This window comes from Balaenoptera musculus, chromosome 15, assembly GCF_009873245.2.
Source record: "Balaenoptera musculus isolate JJ_BM4_2016_0621 chromosome 15, mBalMus1.pri.v3, whole genome shotgun sequence".
NCBI lineage: Eukaryota > Metazoa > Chordata > Mammalia > Artiodactyla > Balaenopteridae > Balaenoptera > Balaenoptera musculus.
The window spans coordinates 48133628-48153234 of NC_045799.1; the positions used below are offsets into that span (position 1 = coordinate 48133628).

The window sequence follows — 19607 nt, forward strand, 5'->3', positions numbered from 1 at the left end:
ATGTCCTTCACCTGCCTCTTGTCCATAGAAAACCTTAGCCAAAGAATAAATTTAATCAGAGAAATGAGAAAATATAGAAACAAAGGAAAGCAGTCAAACAGGACAAAATAATAATAGTTTAGCCGTTAAACAAAGTCAAGGACCTTTAGTTCCTCCTCAAGGGCTATAGATCATATTCTGAGCCGTGTCCTGTGAGCTGTCTTATAGATACTGAAGCCCCCACCAGGTGGAAGAAGTTAACTACCTGATGACCAAACTGTAGCCATGACATAAGCTGCCGCAAATCCGAGAACTGGCCTCAAAGAAATGGGAACAAACCGACCCTGGAACTGAAGACGGACTGTGCTTAAAACAATCAAGATGATGCTGATCAGACCACCGGTGACATTTTGAGATGACTGTCAGAGCTGACTGTGCTGTGCTGCATGCGGCCCCCTCCCTCTGCCTATAAAAGCTCTTGCCCACTGATGGGCAGTGGGGAGTTGGCCTTTGGACAGGAGTCCGCCTTCTCCCCCCGTTGCTGGCAACTGGAATAAAGCAAACCCTCCTTTCCATTAACACTTGCTTCTCGTATTGGTTTCCAGCTGGAGCAGCCAGAGCCCTCAAGGAGCCCTGCGGGGAGAGACCAGTGCAGATTAACGATGAGTGTAACCCCGGGAAAGCATGGGATGCAGGAAGAGTTGAGAACTTGCAAAACTCACCTTTCTCACCTAAAGGTCAGCAAAGTGGTGGCCATGGAAAGTACAGATGAGCACAAGTGACCTTCTGCAGTGCTGGAAAGGGCCGGTGTCTTCAACTAGGTATCTCATATACCTAGGTAAAAAAAGTCATCAAGCTGACCCAATAAAATACACAAATTTGAAAAAAAAAAAAAAAGAGCCTGGTGGTGCTGGGTGGAAGCTGGCAGGTGGTGAGGCAGCTGTTCAGGCTGCTGCTCTCCAAGGCCTCCTCTGGGCGCTGGAGGGTCCCTCGGCCCCCATCCCATCTCCTCAGAGTTCTATGGGGAGGAAACAGGGTCAGGGACAGTGACATGACCAACTATGAACCAGTGCACTTGGCCCGCCTGGCGGGCTGATGGCTGGGGGTGGCTTCCAGAGCAGAGTCAAGGCCTTTCCCACAAACCCCTCTGGGATGGGCTGGGATACTTGACACGCAGCCTGGGCACACATGAGGGATCCACAGCACAGTCACCCAGGTGACCCCACAAAGAGGGATGGAGAAGGCCGCTCTCTTCTCTTTGGCCATCAGCCAGGACCTGTGCCTGCAGACCGTGTCCCTGGCCTTGCCCAGGGCCCTATGAGGGGACTCAGACAGTAAACTCCTTGGAGATAAGAGTCCTCTTGGGAATCCTGGTGCCTTGCACAGGGCTAGAGACTTGGAAAATGATTGGCCCAAACCCTGGCACTGAAGACTCTCTTCTAAAATTCGCTCTGGGCTCTCCCTCCTCTGAAGGAAGGAAGACTCTGCACTCACCATCTCCAGCTCAGAGGACTTCTGATTGGAAAGGCCGACTCATCCCAGTGTGGACCCCACACCTCAGGCCCTCAGCCTGATGGCCCCAAGAAAGTCCACCTGGAAGCTCAGATTTCTTTTCTGCCCCTCCACTTCAGAAAAAACCCAAGCGGAGATGAGGTGACAGTTGACCTCAGCCCTCTCACATCATCTACTTGCCAACAAGCCGCCCACCCACCAATCCACTCAACCCCCCAACCACCTGCCAGGCCATCTGTCCACAACCTCCTCCAACTTCTGTCACATGCCTGTCCTTCAAGGAGCCAAGGGTCTTTGGAGATGATTTTCTCCTTGAGGTTGACTGGGTGTTGGAGATTTTCAGAGATGGCGAGATGATTCCACAGTCAGGAAGCCTTCATGGACGCGGACAGATGGGAGAGGGGCTGGATGCTGGGGCGCTGCTGTCTGCCCCCCCAGGTCCGGACCTGACACCTGCTGGCTCTGTGAGCTCGGGCGGTTTCAAGTAACCTCTCTGTTCCTGACTCATCTGACCTGCAAAAGCCGGTGAGGTAAACCACCAAAATGGCCACAGACCTTCACCCCTCCTTGTATCATGCCCTGTGCAACGTGACTGCAGCTCCTACCACCCAGAGGTGGACTGATTTTCCTACCTCTTGGATCTGGGATGACCATGTGATTTGCTTTGGCCAAGAGAATGTGGCAAGAGTGATGATGTGCTGATTCTGGGCTAGACCTGAGCAAGCCTTGGTACTCTCTGTCTCTCTCCCGCTCCCACCCCTTCCCCCAGCACGTAAACACGCCCAGGCTAGCCTGCTGGGGGATGAGACACCACATGGATGAAAATCCCCGTAGCTCCAGCCAACAGCCAGCCAACTCCCAGAAGCCTAGCTGAGCTGTAGGGAGCCCAGCCGAAGCCAGGACTGCCCATGTGAGCCCAGCCTAAATCATTCACTCACAGAATCACAGGCAAATAACTGGTGGTTGTTTCAGGCCGCTAAGGTTTGGGGTGGTTTCATGCAGAACTGCTGTGGCCACAGGTGAGTGATGCAATAGGATTATACGACTCCTGTACCTCAGGGTCACGGCGGGAGTTAAACGAGATGCTCTACGGAAAGTGCTTAGCTCCCTGCCTGGCACGAGGCAACATCCCATGGATGTTAACTGTTATCCCTGCTGTGGGACATTGTCCTGTGTGAAGGTCACAACTACGATCTCAGCCACATCAACTGGACTACAAGTTGTCTCCACTCGAGAACCCAACCAGCCACTCGTGGGCCACCTGTGGCCCCACCTACAGAAGCCTGGGCTCTGCCTGAAATTTCTAGCAAAACCTTCTTAAAGTTATATAATTAGCAGGTGCATGAACTGGCTGAGGTGGGACGTGCCAGGTCTGGCTGACACGTGGAAATGCTGGACTCCCGGGCCACCTCGATATGGGGCCCCTGCCACAACACAGCAGACCGTTCCAGCAGTCTCTTCAGGTCCAAAGAGAAACGTGGGTGGGGCGGGGCACTGTTTATCTTTTTTTTAAAGCTTCCCAGAGGACATTCTGGCCCGCCTTGGAAATGCTGGGCTTGAGTGCAACTGGACATGAGGGTGAGCAGGTGGCCTCTGGAGACCAGCCTCACTCCCACGGTGCGACAGCTTCGAACGTGATGAATCGCAAAGGGTTTGTGGTGCTACCTGACTCTGACTGAAATTCTAATTCCAGAAGTGAGTCACGGACTTGGCACCAATACCGTGGGTGGTATGTACAAGGATGGTTTTTGCTGCCTCGTTTGTGGTGACAAAAAAACTGGAAACTGCCGGAATATCCAACAGTAGGGGGATGGTTGAAGAAACTGTGATACTTATAAACCTCTGTTTCAAAGTAAATTAAACCTGTTTTTTGACCTAGAAGGACCGTTATGATGTATTGTTGAGAAAATCAAGTTGCAGGATAATTAATGCACTGAGAATAATCCTATTTTAATAAAATGATAAAAATCTCATCTAACTGTATAAATATTAGCATATGTTTGTGTGGGTAAGGAAAGCGTATGGAAGGATACACACCTGGAGGAGTGGAGTAGGGGGGAGACTATTAGCTTTTCCTTTCTTTTTATTTTTTATTCAGAGATCATTTTAAACTTACAGAAAAGTTGCAAAAATTAAAATAGTACAAAGAACACCTATATATCCTTTGCCCAGATTCACCTACTGTTAACATTTTACCCCTTTGGCTTTATGATTTGTGCCTGTTCCCTGTCCCGCCTTCAGTAAATTGCAATCTACACACACACACACACACACACACACACACAAATTCTTCCCTGATCCATCTGAGGGTAAGTTACATGCATCATGGACATTTACCTCTAAATACTGCAGCATGTATTTTCTAAGAAAAGAGATGTTCTATTACATCTCCACAGTATAGCCTTTGGCTTAAGAAATTTAACACTGATACAAAGTATGTTCTCTGATCATAAGAGAATTAAACTAGAAATCAGTAGCAGGAAGATACATGAAAACATTCCCCCAAGATATGGAAACTAAATGACTCACTTCTAAATAAACCATGGGTCAAAGAAGAAATCACAAATGAGAAAACATTTTGAATTTAACAATGTTAATACAATCTTTGATCTAATCCACCGATGACACACTGTTTATTAATTCTTCATGTCCTTTGACATGTGACTTGATACTACCACTAACTGGCGTTGAGTAGAATTTACCTCCCTTCCCTGCTGAAACTGGGCTGGGACATGGGACTTGCTTGGGCCAAAGGAAAGGGGGCAGAGTGAGAACGTGCCAGTTCCCGACGGACGCTGGTGTTCTTCCTCTATCCTGTGTCACTGCCACTGTTATGTGAACAGCATCACCCCGGCACCTGCTGCACTGCTTCCCTGGGACCCAGGGAGAACACGTGTGGGGCAGACCTGAGCTATACGCACAGACTGAATGGGAGGGGCCGAGCCAAGCCCTGCCAACCTGCAGACGACGCACGGGAAAGAAATGCTGATTGCTGTGGACCACCGAGAATTTCGCATCTGTTATGCAGCGATGACTGATCGTATGGTAGCCGACACATACAAAACACTTCCTTCACATGAGGGATTGTTGTAAGGCCTTTACTAATGTTAAGTCACTGCACAGACAACGGTCCTTTTTCACAAACGAGGACGCTGAGTTTAAGCTGCCAGCCCAAGCTCACATGGTTAAGACGCTAACGGTTAACACACTAATGGTTGCGTGACCATGGGACACACTCCCTCTGGACATCTGCTGGGTGAGACCACAGTTTGTGGTCCTCTGAGCCATTCTGAGCTGGGGCTTCTCTTACTTGCAGCCGAAAATATCCTGCCAAGCCCACGTGCACAGCCTGCCTCACTCCCCCGGCCTCATCCTCTCCAGCCCCGGGGATGTCTGACGAGCTTGGGGAGAAAGATGCACTTTTCCCAAACACTAGTTTACAGTCGGGATCCTCCAAGATGCCCCAAGGGTCACAAAAGCCAACAAGTCTGGTTTTCTGTCCACAGACGTGCAGGCAGGAAAAGAACAAACACCAACATGTGCAAAAGAAAAGGTGGTGCGACAATAAAATGGAATTAAACCCCGAGTCAGGAGAGGAAGTGGGCCCTGCTCCGGCTTCATCCAGGGAAGGTCAGTTACCAGAAGCTCAGGTAGGCCTTCGGGCTTGGAGAAGGGATGCATTTCGGAAAGTGAGATGAGGAGCCTCCCCTTGGGAGGCCCGGGGTGGCAGCGGGAGATGACAGGCAGATCCTCCCGGACTAGTCCTCCCAGCCTGTGCGTCTCAACCTTGGCCATCACTAGAATCACCTGGGCTGGGAAGCCACACCCCAGCCCAACTACATCAAATTCTCTGTGGACGGGACCCAGGTGTGGGCGATTTTGTGGCCGAGGCTGAGAAACACTAAGCAACAGCCTCATTTTAACTAGGGTCTCCCCCTCCCCTGAGGGTAACCACCATTGTTCCATGGCCCCCAGCTACCAGGCAGCCTGCCGAGTACTCCACATGTTCTCACGGGTCCTCCTCACAACAAATCACAGGTTTTTAGCAAACAGGGAACTGAGGCACAGCCAGCAAGCAGCAGGTGCGGGACTTAGGCCCGAATGGTCCAGAAGCCAAGCTTTTTACAGCCATGCCCCACACCTCAGTGATTCAAATGACCTGAGAACTAGGTGAGGACAGAAATTTCCAAGAGGCCCAAAAGGGGATCCGGGCTGGTGGGCAGAAAGAGGGGTCTGCCGTCGGACTGGGGAGGGGGGCCCAGAGAGGGAAGTAGGGTTCCTGGGATGGCCGGTCTGGGGAGACCAGGCCTTCGTCGACTAATGAGAGCAGATAAACGAGGGAACCAGGCCAAGGGCCCCAGAGACAGAGAACAGATGTCCAATTCTTCCCTGCGGCCTGCTCTCCCAGGACTGGGGGAAACAAGTACACGGGGTTGGCTGAGGACCAGCACCTACCTGCCTTTGAGTTGTTTTGTTTCTGCCTTGGTCCCTTCCTTCTCTTACCCCCTCCTCCACCTCCCTCCTTAATACCACACGAAGGGGACTTTTGAGGGACCCTCTCCACAAATTCCCCAGATGGGACCAGCCAGTTAGACTGGGTTGAGAATCACCACTTCAATTGTGGGAAGAACTCATATGAATAAATGAGAAACACCAAGATCTCCCTACTCCCTGGAGATTAAGAGACAAAGGATGCAAACAATTTATAAAAGAAGGAATGCTACTGGGAAACAAACAATGGAAAATGTTCAACCATACTAATAATTTTTTAAATGGCAAATTACTGCCTATTAAAAATTAGCAACAAGTACTTCAAGTGATAATAACTAATTCTGGTAGTTTTGAGGTGAGACTGGTACCGTAACACATTAATGACAGTGTTGGCAATGAGAAAGTGACAATGAAAATGTTCACATCTTTTGACTTAAGAATACCATTTCTGGGATCTATCCAGAAGTAAAAAATCCAATCCATGGCAAAAAACCTTCAGCACAAATGTGTTCACTGCAATGTTTTATATAAAAGCAGGAATCCTAATGAGGAGCACTAAAAGAATATGAAAACAGAACCATTAAAGAATGGTCATGAAAACCATTTAGCAACTTGAAAAAAATGACTGTGATATAACAATGAAGCGATACAAGTAAGTAATTCCTAATCTATTTTCTGTCTCTATTAACTTGCCTTTTCTGGACACTTCATATAAAAGGAATCATACAACATGTGTTCTTTTGTCTGGCTTCTTTGAAGTGTTTCAATTCGTGATGTTTCACCCCTGTTATAGCATTTATCAGTGCTTGCTCCTTTTTATTGCTGGGTAGTACTCCACTGTACGCCATCTATCACATTTGTTTATCCATTCATCAGCTGATGGTCACTTGGGCTGTTTCCACCTGGAGGCTATTGTGAATAATGCTGCAATTAATATTCATGTACAAGTCTTTCTGTGGACGTATGTTTTCATTTCTCCTGAGAGGAACTGCTGAGTCATACGGTAATTCTATGTTTAACATTTTGAAAAACTGCCAGGCTGTTTTCCAACACGACTGCACCATTTTACATTCTCACCAGCAATGTATGGGGGCCCCGATTTCTGCATAGCCTTAGCCACCTGATTATTTATGTCTTCATATCATTTGAATATCATTTGAATTGTGAATATCATTTGAATATCATTTGAATTTGAACACAAAAGAACATCATTTGATGTGAATATCATTTGAATTTCTCTAATGACTAATGATGCTGAGCATCTTTTCATATGCTTACTGGCCATCTGTATACCTTCTTCAGAGAATTGTCTAGTCAAATCATTTGCCCATTTTAATTGCAGTACCTTTTTTTTTTTTTTTTAATGCTATTCTTGTCTGCTTACATTCTTTTTTTTTAATGTATGTATGTATGTATGTATGTATGTATGGCTGTGTTGGGTCTTCGTTTCTGTGCGAGGGCTTTCTCTAGTTGTGGCAAGCGGGGGCCACTCTTCATCGCGGTGCGCGGGCCTCTCATTGCCAAGCACAGGCTCCAGACGCGCAGGCTCAGTAATTGTGGCTCACGGGCCGAGTTGCTCCGCGGCATGTGGGATCTTCCCAGACCAGGGCTCGAACCCGCATCCCCTGCATTGGCAGGCAGATTCTCAACCACTGCGCCACCAGGGAAGCCCTGTAGTACCTTTTTTTAACACTTCATTTTTTAGAATAGTTTTAGGTTCACAGAAAAATTGAGCAGAAAGTACAGAGATTTCACAAATATCCCTGCCCCCCATACACAGCCTCCCCCATTATCCACATCCCCCACCAAGGTGGTACCTTTGTTACAGGAGAACCTACACAGACACATCACTGTCATCCAAACTCCATAGTTTACATTACAGTTCATCCTTGGTGTTGCACATACTATGGGTTTGGACAAATGAACAATGACGTATATCCATCGTTATACCATTATACTATCACACAGAGTATTTTCACCGCTCTAAAAATCCTGTGTTCTGCCTGTTAATAATCCCATCCTCCCTCCCTAACCCCCAAAATCTGATCCTTTCCCTGTCTCCACAGTTTTATCTTTCCCAGAATGTCGTATAATTGGAATCAGACAGCAAGCGGCCTTTCCAGACTGGCTTATTTCACTTAGTAATATGCATTTAAGGTTCCTCCATGTTTTTGCACGCTTGATAACTTGTTTCTTTTTAGTGCTGAAAAATATTCTGTTTTCTGGACATACCAGTTTATTCATTGACCTGCTGAAAGACATCTTGGCTGCTTCCAAGTTTTGGCAATTATGAAAAAAGGTTCATGTGCAGGTTTGTGTATAGACATACATTTTAACATCATTTGGGTAAATATGAGGTGATTGTTGGATCATGTGATAAGAGTACGTACGCCTATTTTTGTAAGATACTGCCAAACTGCCTTCCAAAGTAGCTGTACCATTTCGCCTTCTCACCAGCAATGAATGAGAGTTCCTGTTGCTTCACATCCTCGCCAGCATTTGGTGTTGTCAGAGTGGTGGATCTGAGCCATTCTAAAAGGTGTGTAGTAGCATCTCGTTTTCATTTGCATTTTCCTGATAATATGATGTGGAGCATTTTTTCACATGCTTGTTTACTCTCCGTATATCTTCTTTGGTGAATTGTCTGTTTAGGTGTTTTGCCCGTTTAAAAATCAGGTTGTTCATTTTCTTATTATTAAGTCTTCCCTGTATATTTTGGATAACAGTCCTTTATCAGATGTGTGCTTTGCAAAGATTTTCTCTCAGTTCGTGGCTTGTCTTAATTTCTTGACAGTATCCTTTCACACAGCAGAAGTTTTCATTTTAATGAAGTCCAGCTTAGAAAATCTTTCTTTCATGGATTGTGCCTTTGTGGAACCAACCAGGACCCTAAGGGGTCTTCCCTGGGACAGACCCCTCCCCCCACATCCTCTGCTTCAGCTCCTCTCTGAAGTACCTAATAGTACCTGATGTACATTTCCTGAGTTGTTCTACAGATGCCAAAACCCCCACTAGATAGAAGAGGTTAACTACTTGATGACCATGAGTATATAGCCCCCCAGACCTACTAGAGCCTAAAGACTGATCATATGAACCCCTGTGACACTACCCTGTGACCTCACCATCAGCCAATCAGAGCTGATCACTTACCCTGGGACTCCCTTCCCTCACCTTACCTCTCAAAATGCTTTGCTGAAAACCATCGAGGAGTTCGTATGCTTTGAGCATTAGCTGTCCTGGATTCCTCGTACAGCGCCCTGCAATAAATGCTGCTCTTTCACCACAACCTGGTGTCAGTTGTTTGGCTTTACTGCACTCCGGCGAGTGGACCCAAGTTTTGGCTTGGTAACATTTCATGTTGTATCTAAAAAGTCATCACCATACCCTAGGTCATTTAGATTTTTTTCCTATGTTAGCAGTTTTATATGATCCATTTTGAGTTAATTTTTGTGAAGGATATAAGATCTGTGTCTAGATTTTTTTTTTTTTTTTTTGCACGTGGATACCTAGCTGTTCCATTACCGTTTGTTGAAAAGACTATGTTTTCTCCACTGTATAGCCTTTGTTTCTTTGCCAAAGATCAGTTGGCTATATTTATGGAAGTCTATTTCCGGGCTCCCTGTTCTGTTCCATTTATCTAGCTATCTGTTCTTCCAGCAATACCAGTGTCTTGATTACTGTAGCTTTATAGTATGTCTCAAAGTTGAGTAGTGTCAGTCCTCCAATTTCATTCTTTTCCCTCAATATTGTGTTGGCTATTCTGGGTCTTTTGGTTATAAACTTTAAAATCAGTTTGTCAATATCCACACAATAACTTGCTGGGATTTTGACTGAAATTGCTTTGAATCTATAGATCAAGCTGAGAAGAAATGACATCTTGACAATGTTGAGTCTTCTTGTGCATAAATATGGAACGTCGCCACATTTACTCAGTTCTTTGATTTCTTTCATCAGAGTTTTGTAGTTTCCCTCATATAGACCTTGTATATATTTTGTTAGGTTTATACCTGCTAACGTAAATGGTATTGTTTTTAATTTCAAACTCCACTAGTTCATTGCTGGCATATAGGAAAGTGACTGACTTTTGTATAAATAACCTCATATACTGTAATCTTGCTATTCACCTGTTAGTTCCATTTTGGGGTCAACTTTTTATCAATTCTTTCAGATTCTCTACATAGACAACCATGTCATCTGCATACAAACAGTTTTATATCTTCCTTCCCTATCTGTATACCTTTTATTTCATTTTCTTGCATTAGCTAGAACTTCCATTAGCTAGTACGATGTTAGAAGGAGTGGTGAGAGAGGACACCCTAGTCTTGTTCCATCTTAGCTGGAGGGCTTCTAGTTTCTAAGTATTCTAGTTTCTCACCATTAAGTATGATGTTTAGGTGTAGGTTTTTTGCATAAGTCCTTTATCAAGTTGAGGAAGTTCCCCTCTATTCCTACTTTGCTGAGAGTTTTTATCATGAATGGGTATTGGATTCTGTCATGTATCATGTGATATGATCGTGTGATTTTTATTCTTTAGCCTGTTGTATGATTGCATTAATTGGAAACAAGGAGTATTTGTTAAACTATGGTACATGCCTATAACAAAATATAATTCTACCATATATGATTTTTTAGAACATATGACAACGTGGAATGTTATTTGTGATCACCTAAAAAAAACACAACCCCAAAAGTCGTATATCTTATAGAACAAGATATACAATATGATCACAGTTCATTTTAAAAACTAGTATATGAAAAAAAAAGACATATGCAAGAGCACATGTATGTGCATAAGACAAAAGGCCTTGTAGGATTTATACCAAAATATCTAAAGCAATGGGCTCTGCTGGGTTAGAGAAGCCTCTCCGGTAGCTGGTAACAAGCCAACGTGAAGTAAAGCAAAAAGGGTCATTTGACATGTAACGTCTAGAAAAGGCAAATCTATAGGGACAGAAAACAGACTGGTGGTCGTCTGGGCTGGGGCAGGAGTGGGGACTGACTGCAAATGAGCACCAGGGGCCTCTCTGGCCCCATGTTCTACAACTGGATTGAGTGATAACTCCATAAATCTACTAAAAACCACTGAACTGTACACTTGAAATTGGTGAATTTTATAGTATGCAAATTATACCTCCACAAAACTTTCAAAGGAAGGAGGGATGATTTACTATAAAATGGGATGCATGTAAGGGGAAGCCTTCCCCAATCCTGAGGGGGAGCCTCAGCCAGCCTCAGGAGAGGCCTCACCTGAAATCTATCTGAAACTGTCCCAGTCCTTCCTGTTCTCTACAGACTGGCCCACAAACAAAACAAAAAACAAAAAACCGTGGCCACCTAGAGCTCCTGCACGCTGGCCACGAGGAACGCCCTCACTGCATTCCTAGCATGGATGAGGTGTCCACCAGCTACAGCCCACCCAGTTGCCCCAAAGGGGAACAATTCCAAGCTGGGCAGCTGCCCTCTGGGTGTCACAACTTCAGAGGCTTTTCCATAATGACCCTTGTGGTTGACTATACTTTGGTGCTCGCCACCCCCCTCCCCTCAGGAACCACATATCCCAGTATTTGTCCTTGTGAAGCCCTCCCTCCGGCGTGGTCTAGGAATTCGGCCACGTCACTGGCTCTGGCTGATGGGTCAGCAGTAAGCACGATGCAAGTAGAGGCTTGAGAAGCACTTGCAGTGGGGTCTGTCTTCCCAGCTACCTCGCCATGAGGTGGTGTAAGCAGTCCCACGGGGAGGTGGAAAGAGAACTGAAGCCCCCGGCCAGCACCCCAGCTGAGCTCCCAGATGACAGGGGCTGCCCCAGTGCCCCTGCCAGCACCACATGGAGAGAACCATCCAGAAAACCCTCAGAATCCCAAGAGAAAAGAAACCGCTATGGTGTTAAGTGGCTAGAGTTTGTGGTGGTTCCTTACGTAGCACTAGGTAACACAGACATCCTTTGGCCTCTTGGTCATCAGAGAAGTCCTGGTGAGTGTTGAGAAGTGCCACCTGTAACACTGAGTGCCCGGCCCACCTGCCCAGGACACCCTACTGTGCCCCTGGGGAGGCAGGAACTCTTGCCGGCATCTTACTGAAGGGTGACAGGCAGGCCCTCACTTAAGCTCAGGCCACTGCGGACCCCACTCTAAAAGCCGCTTCCTCAAGGAGATATGAACCTAGAAGGCTAAGACGCCATTGTCTGGATACTAAGACCAGGGGTGCAAAGTCTGAGTAGCAGGGTACTGACATATCCTCAGTGAATCTCTCCATAAGACACGTACTTGAGAAGTGAACCCTGCCTGCCTTAACTAAAAGTTAACGTTGCCAGAAACGGGACTTATGTCCACTGTATTCCTGCCCGAGTGCCTACAGAAGCTGAACAGGAGCAAAAAGCAGATCCCCCCAAATCCTGGGACACTGTGCAAACCAACTAGCCAGGACGCTTCAGAAATGTCCACATTCACAAAGACTTGGGGACGGTTCCTGATCACAGGAGACAAAAGGAGCCTGACAACTGAATGCGACACGCAACCTTCATCTTCTTTTGCTATAAAGGGCAGTATTAGGACAATCAGTGAAATGTGAATTAGGTCTGTACATTAACAGCAAGAGATCAAGGTTAACTTCCTTGATTTTGTCACTGTACAGCAGTTAGGTAAGAACATTCCTAGCTTTTATTAAGGGTAAAGGGGGCACAGTATCTGCAACTTACTTTTAAATGGTTCAGAAAAAAGTGTGCGGTGCACACACACGTATGAGTACAGGGGGCGCAAACGTGTGAAATGTTAACATTTAGGGAACTAGGATGAAGGGTACCTGGGAATTCTTTGTACTCTTTTGTAACTTTTCTGTCAAGACTGAAACTATGTCAAACTTAAAATAAAACATTTCTAAGATACTGTTTGGTGAGTCATTCCTTTTGAACCTTTGTTCCAACCACTCGGCTGGCTCCAGAAAGGTCTTCCCTCCAGTCTGAACAGGGCTTGTTATTGCTTTTTGGCTCACACACCCCTCTGAAAGTCTGATGAAGCTTCAGGCCCCTCCCCCCAAAAAAATTCACACTCACACACACCTGCCTTTGCACACGACCACAAACGCTGACCTGGGAGCCCAGCAAGGAAAACATGGAAGGTCAGAGTGGGAAGCGAATCAGCTCTGAATCCAGGCCGCCTGTCAGGGTCCAGGGGCCTTAGGCCCCGGGGAGAACTCCTCCCCAACGTCACACGCCCCGCAGGCAGGGAGGGGCCGGTGCCAGGACTGGGGTCCTGTCCTCTGCTTTCTGTCTGTGCGCCCTGGCACGGACTTACTCATCAAGCCCATTTTCTCTTCCTTAAAATTGAGGCAACGGTACGACCACCTCATGGAGTCGCTGGGAGAGTTCAGAGCTCAGGAACGGGGCTGACATTTTTCCTACTCTTAGCACCTTGTACCTGGTCTGCTCGATGCTGCCTACCCCGAGCCCAGCTGGCTGGGTGCTGAGTGCGCTCAGGGCAGGCAGCGGCGCAGACATGAGGCCCCGCCTCAGGCTTACGCCCCAGAGGCCCCAGTTGCCAGCAATTCTTGTTTTTCCTGATATCCTCTGAGATCAGGCCTTTGCTTTCCATCCCACTTGGAGCCCACTGCCTTTTGCTAGACATACCTTTGATTTAATGTAGCCTTTAGCCACATTCACTTTAGAATACTAGACATTTTGGCCAAACGTGAACATACGAGCTTTTCAGCCCCCATTCACCTTCGCCTGGAAATTCTCTCTCAAAATGACACGAATTATAAGGTGTCACTCAGAGTGCAAATCGGTCTGTCTTGAAGCCCTGGAGTTTCACTGCAGAGGAAAGTATGAGAGGGCAGGTCCGTGGACACACACACACCCGGGGCGCGTACGGGCTGGGGCTCAAACCGCCTGTCTCCCCCGAGTGTCAGCTCTTCCTCGAGCTCTGGGGTGAAAAAATCGATCACTTTAGCCATAAAACAGACACACTCAGATAGTAGAATATAACATACCTGTAATCTTAAGAACCTAAACCTTAAAGGCCAAGCAGGCAGCAGGTGACAGCTGGCCCCTCCCAGTCTGTTGGGGGTTCCCGCAGGGCCAGGCTGGGAAATGCTGGTTTTGACCCTCTGGAAGGGGAGAGGGTGAGGAGGAGCCCGGAAGACTCCTTTTCGGAGGCTGACCATCGCTGCTTTGATCCTGGCACCTGAGTGACTCCGCGTGTCCAGCCCGGGGCCTCATGCGGGGGAGGGGAAAGGGAGCCCCGATCCCAGCCAGGTTAACAGAGATAAGCGACAGGACAGCTGCAGACTCTTCCTGCGGGGGCGACACACGTTCCCCTGGAACGAGGGGATTCAAGCTCCCTCTAAGCACAGCCTCCAGAACAGAGATGCCTGTGGTCCACGGAATACCAATGCAAAATTTTAAATGTGCAGAGTTTTCTAGAGGGTGTTCAGCCTTTTTTGGATTCTCAAAGGGATTCATGTCCCGAAAAGATAAGAACTACTGCTCTTAATTAAAAAGAGTTTGAAAGCAAACTGATGAGACTGAAGCTCTGGCCATGGGTCGTCACAAGGAAAGATTTTTATTTGAGAACATCGGATACTTCTGGAAATGTTCCTGCTAAATCCAAAAACACCTGACAGTCCAGCTCCAACACTCACAAACCCACCAACAGCCTCGTTCCACAGACAAGACGGGACCGTCCACGGCCGGCTCCCCTCCCACCGCCACTTGCCTCCATCCAGGGGCACAACTGAAATGCCAGGCCGCTCAGCTACTCCGGCCACAGGAGGGGAGAACGGGATCCCGCCTCCTAGGCCAGGGCCCCGGTGGGGGATGCTCACAGGGGCACAGCTGAGGCGACGTCACACACGAACACCGTGACCAAAGTCCGCGAGTGCCCGACGGGTCCCCCTGGCTTCAGTGACAGCACAGCCAGGCTGGGACGGGCTGGCGTCCACCGTGTGATCATCTCACCACCCCAGGACAGCATGGTGCCTCTGAAGGAAGCACCGCAGGAACCCTTAACCGCGATCACAGTTCTCACACTTTAAACGGGACAGAATCTCTCTCCCCAAGAACACCAGTTTGGACCTTCCTGGCTCGACAGGCTGTCGGGCAAAGGACAGCGCACCTGCCAGTCTTAGTTGACCGTGGAGTCCAAGGTGTGGGCAAAGGCCTGTCCAGAAAGGGCTGGACAGCGACTCAGCTGAAGGGGCGCCCACTACTGATGCCACTGCCCACGCCGCTCTCAGCTCGGCTGAGATCAGAACCCGCGGTGAAGCGAGCACCTGCTGCTGGGGGTCTACTGACGGCCCTCCTCTACGAGCACGTGTGCCCCTCTGTGAAGGGGTGCACTCACATCAGCGTCGCAGCCGCAGGAAGAACGCGTGTTTACACTCCGCGCTCTCCAAGGGGTAATATTTATCGTAAAAATCTAAAACATATTCTTCAGTCTTGAATCCAAACTTCTGGTAGAGCAGCATAGCAGGGTTGCTCGCTGAGACGTGAAGGGTTACGTCCTTGCCCATGCAGGTCTGCCAAAAGAGTGGAAAAACACAAGGTGAAAACAAAAAAGCCGGAGGGAAAATGAGTGGGTGAAGTAACTTTTAAGTGTAGGCAGTCAGTTACAGAAACCAGAGACACTGGGGCCTGAAGCTGAGACACTGCAGCACCAGCAACAGCAGGAAACCTGACCCTTCTCTGCCACCACCAAAACACCGCCTCGAAACGTTCAAGACCAAGGAAACGGACGGTAAGCTGGGTGTGTTCTTTTTCTCTTTGGAGCAAAGAGCCAACAGGGATACTTCACTGTCAATTGTTTTATATTCAACTGCATTTAAATACATCAAGCATATCAACACCAACATCACAACATTCTTGAAGAAACAGAGGATAAGACGAGACATTCTGCTTTTAAAAACTAGACGTCATTCTGCAAGGGAATCGTAAAAATTCCCTGCCTAGACCTTCCAGAAAATATGTTAAATTATGTAGCCAGATATGAAATATTAAGACTTCTGTTTAATTACACAACCTGAATACCTTATACAGACATTCTGAATCACAAAGACACCCTCTCATCACTCCCAAACTTCTGAGAACTGAGGTTTCTGCATTTAGCGTGGGCCTAATCCTAGGGGAAAAGAGTGATGCTTGCTCTGTCAAGTCTAGGCGAGTTCTTGGATTCTTTAGTTAGCTACACAGAAGAAAGTACCCCGAAAGCCACATAAATTCACAACTTGCTCTTTAATGAGGAGGCACTGAGATCCTAGACTTGATGAGTTCCTGAGATTTTACAATCCCAGGTCAAAAGTAGACAGATTCCTTCTCTTCCCTGCTTCCCTCACATTCTGCATCCAAAGGCATTTTTAGGACAAGAAAGAACTACAAGCACACCAAGGACGAGAGTCCTCTTTACGCTGCAAGTTGGCACAGTCCCAGCAGCGCCGTCGCCGAGCACAGCTGACCGTCTGGGTGGTACTGTGTCTGGGCCGGGGTTTATGGTCTGGCCGGGGGCCAGGCACCCACATACAAAGACGGACACTCCTCCTCCCAGCCAGGGAGGCTCAGTAAGGACCGAGTGTGCCACCAGAACATCACCCCTGCCCTATCCACTGGCCCTTGCTGGTGAAGGAGAAGGCAGAAGCCCGTGGCCAACCTGCCAGGAGAGGGTGGACACGGGGAGGTAGGCCCTGTGCACGGGGTGGGTGAAGGTGGGGTGTGGCAGGGATCATGGAGACAGCCTCACACTAACTGCCAAGAGAGGAGAGGAGAATACAATTCCTCGATAGAGGGTTCTCAAGGTTCTCACCAACATCTGTGAATTATTGAGCAAGTTTCATTAAAAACTGGAAAAAAAACCACTGAATCATCTCCATCTTCTATTTAAAAAGAATCTTGCCCACGTGACACACAATGCTCCATACCCAATGGTTTCTAAATAAGCTTCCAGGTAAATTCTGGGGGAAAAAAAATCCTTGCATGTTTTTCTGGTGTTAGTATATAAATATATGGTCTATTTTCCTCAAAGGTGATACAGATATATCAAGGGATGAATTACTTAGAAGGTTCATAGCAACAGTAAAATTAAAAACAAGCAGCATTAACAGAATGCACGTACTACTGATTGATAGCTTTGCTAAAATGTTTAAAAATACTTAAGAACTAAAAGTCACTTCTCACTTCCACTTCTCAGAGTCACCGCGGTGGTGATTCCAAGAGCAGCAGCAGTTACAACATGGACGGTACAAGTGCTCTAGGCTCCCACTCGTGGTACTTTCCTCATTTCATTTACTACACACGTTCACAGACTGATTTCTTTGAAACCTGGGTGTGAGAAGCGACCCTCTTTTAGGGGGTGAAGGCTGCTCTCTGGGGGTTAATAACCTCGTGAGCGACACGGACCGGCTTCTCTTCACTGGCGGCGCCTGGCGCTGGCCCCCTCCTCCTCCAAGCCTTTCCCGGAAGTCCAGAGGCAGGTGGGCAGACGGCGAGCAGAGACCACGTACCTGAATCAGATGATAAATCATGAAAGTCGCGATCCCCGCTCTTCTCCACTCAGGATGGACAAACAGAAATGAAATGTACGCTTCGTTGTACTTCACATCGGGGACCATGAAGCCAAAGGCAATGATGACTTTCCTATAGAGGACGACGACGCTGAAGTCCGGGTACTGCAGGCACTCGGACAGGTCAACACCTACGGAGAGAGGCCAGCAGGGTCAGCCCGGGCTCGGGGGCTAGTGAGCAACAGGCCACTCAGTCTGTGCTTCCAGCTGCATCTGCGTGCTAAAACACCCAAACTGGAGACAGAGACATTACCATAGACACCACACATTCAGATCATAAAAATAAAAAAGTGAATTTTAGAAAATATCAAAATTAGCATCGCCTGGTCTACGTACATATGTTAAAAGAAGAGAAGCAGGACAGGGTGGGTAGCAGAGAGCACGCAAGCTCAGAACTGGACGCACCTAGCGTTGCACTCGGCCTCCAGGGCCGCGAGTGCCAGCTGGCGCATCCCTAAGCGCCCCGCCTCGGTGTCTGCCTTGGGTAAGATGAGAGATACCCAGACCCCAGGGGGCTGGGGAAAGATCCCGAGACCGCCCGTACACAGACAACTGACAAGCTCTTTGGTACAAATGTCACATTTTACAATAAAGGAGTAAAATATAACATAACTCCATGCTTAACGTTTGGAAGGCACCCAGTGTAGGGGCAGGAAGTAGCAGACACTCCCAGAATGCTCCTTTCAGCCCCATCCCACTCCCCACCACGTGCACTGTGACATCCTGACAAAATCTTATCCAGCTCCTAGAAGACAAGTATTATTTCCTTTACATTCCAAAGCAGCGCAGTAAAACAGATCCACAAAGAACGTGTTTATATTTAGCAATGAAACTGTGTTCCTTTGATCGATGGCTTCAGAGACAATATGTTAAGGCTGATAAAATCACGAATCACATTGGATTTATTCTTATTTTCAAAGTCTGTAGTTGGGATATTTGGCTTTTTAAAAACAACTTTTGGGACTTCCTTGGTGGTGCAGTGGTTAAGAATCTGCCTGCCAATGCAGGGGACACGGGTTCCAGCCCTGGTCCGGGAAGATCCCACATGCCGCCAAGCCCGTGTGCCACAACTACTGAGCCTGCACTCTACAGCCCGTGAGCCACAACTACTGAAGCCCACGCACCTAGAGCCTGTGCTCTGCAACAAGAGAAGCCACCGCAATGAGAAGCCCGGGCACCACAACAAAGAGCAGCCCGCGCGCAGCAACGAAGACCCAACACAGCCAGAAATAAATTAATTAATTAATAAAAATAAATAAATAAAAACAACTTTTGGCTGTGCTAACACTCTCAAAAGGACCAGCTAAATAAACAAAGCACACAGAATTATTAAGGAAAAATCAAAAGTGTCCAAATACGCCCAAGCTACCAGCCTGTGTGGTGCTGATGGACATTACCTGGGATCTAGACACATGTGGAAGCAAAAAAGGGTGAATCATTTATTCTGGAACCAGAGACAAACAGGGAAGAGGAACAAACAAAAACACTGTTCATTAATTTAACTGTTGGCTTCTTCTGGACCTTAGGAAAGAAAGAGATGTTTATATTTTAATATTTCTGTGTTAGCAGAGACAAACTGAATGAAATCATGTAAGGTTTTGGGGGCCACACGACATACACTCATTTTAAAAACTGCTAAAGTGAATGACACAGAAAATGGATCTGCCTAGTTTGGGAGGGGAGAACATACCAGGCCAGAAAAACTCCTGACACATGGAGTTTATCGTCGGAATGTGATTTGGCCGGACATAGCAGTAATCAAGAGGTGCATCCGGCTCTGGCGTCCAGTGAGGGTCACTCCTGTACAGGTGGGAACGAATCTGGGACAGCAGCTGCAGTTTGGGTGGCTTTGTTTCATAATCACGCCTCCAGAACCCAGAAAATAAACAAACTGAAGTCAAGAAAAATACCCATTATTCCCAGCCATTTGATTCACAAAACTCTTTGATCTGCTTGAAATTTTAAATTAATTTGCACTACTTTTATGGCGGCTGACTTAACAGCTACAATACTTTTCTGGTATGAAATTTAAAATTCATTCTATTAACATTCGTCAGACCCAACCCCTCAGTACCTGCCAG

The 19607-nt window shown here is 47.3% G+C and overlaps 1 protein-coding gene across 5 annotated transcripts in view; it reads right to left on the reverse strand.

Moving 5' to 3' along the window:
• Positions 1 to 14514: 14514 nt before the first annotated feature.
• The window catches only part of KAT14 (lysine acetyltransferase 14), a 39574-nt gene continuing 34481 nt past the window's right edge, over positions 14515 to 19607 (reverse strand). For 2 of the 5 annotated variants that reach the window (XM_036825301.1, XM_036825300.1), the window contains exons 8-10: positions 19217 to 19392; positions 17467 to 17657; positions 14515 to 15492 (exon numbers count right to left, since the gene is read on the reverse strand). In XM_036825301.1, the coding sequence (XP_036681196.1) occupies positions 15319 to 15492; positions 17467 to 17657; positions 19217 to 19392 (541 nt within the window). In that variant the 3' untranslated portion in view covers positions 14515 to 15318. Of the gene's footprint in view, positions 15493 to 17466; positions 17658 to 19216; positions 19418 to 19607 lie in introns of those variants that run through there. The other 3 variants (XM_036825299.1, XM_036825298.1, XM_036825302.1) reach the window with 2 other exon arrangements.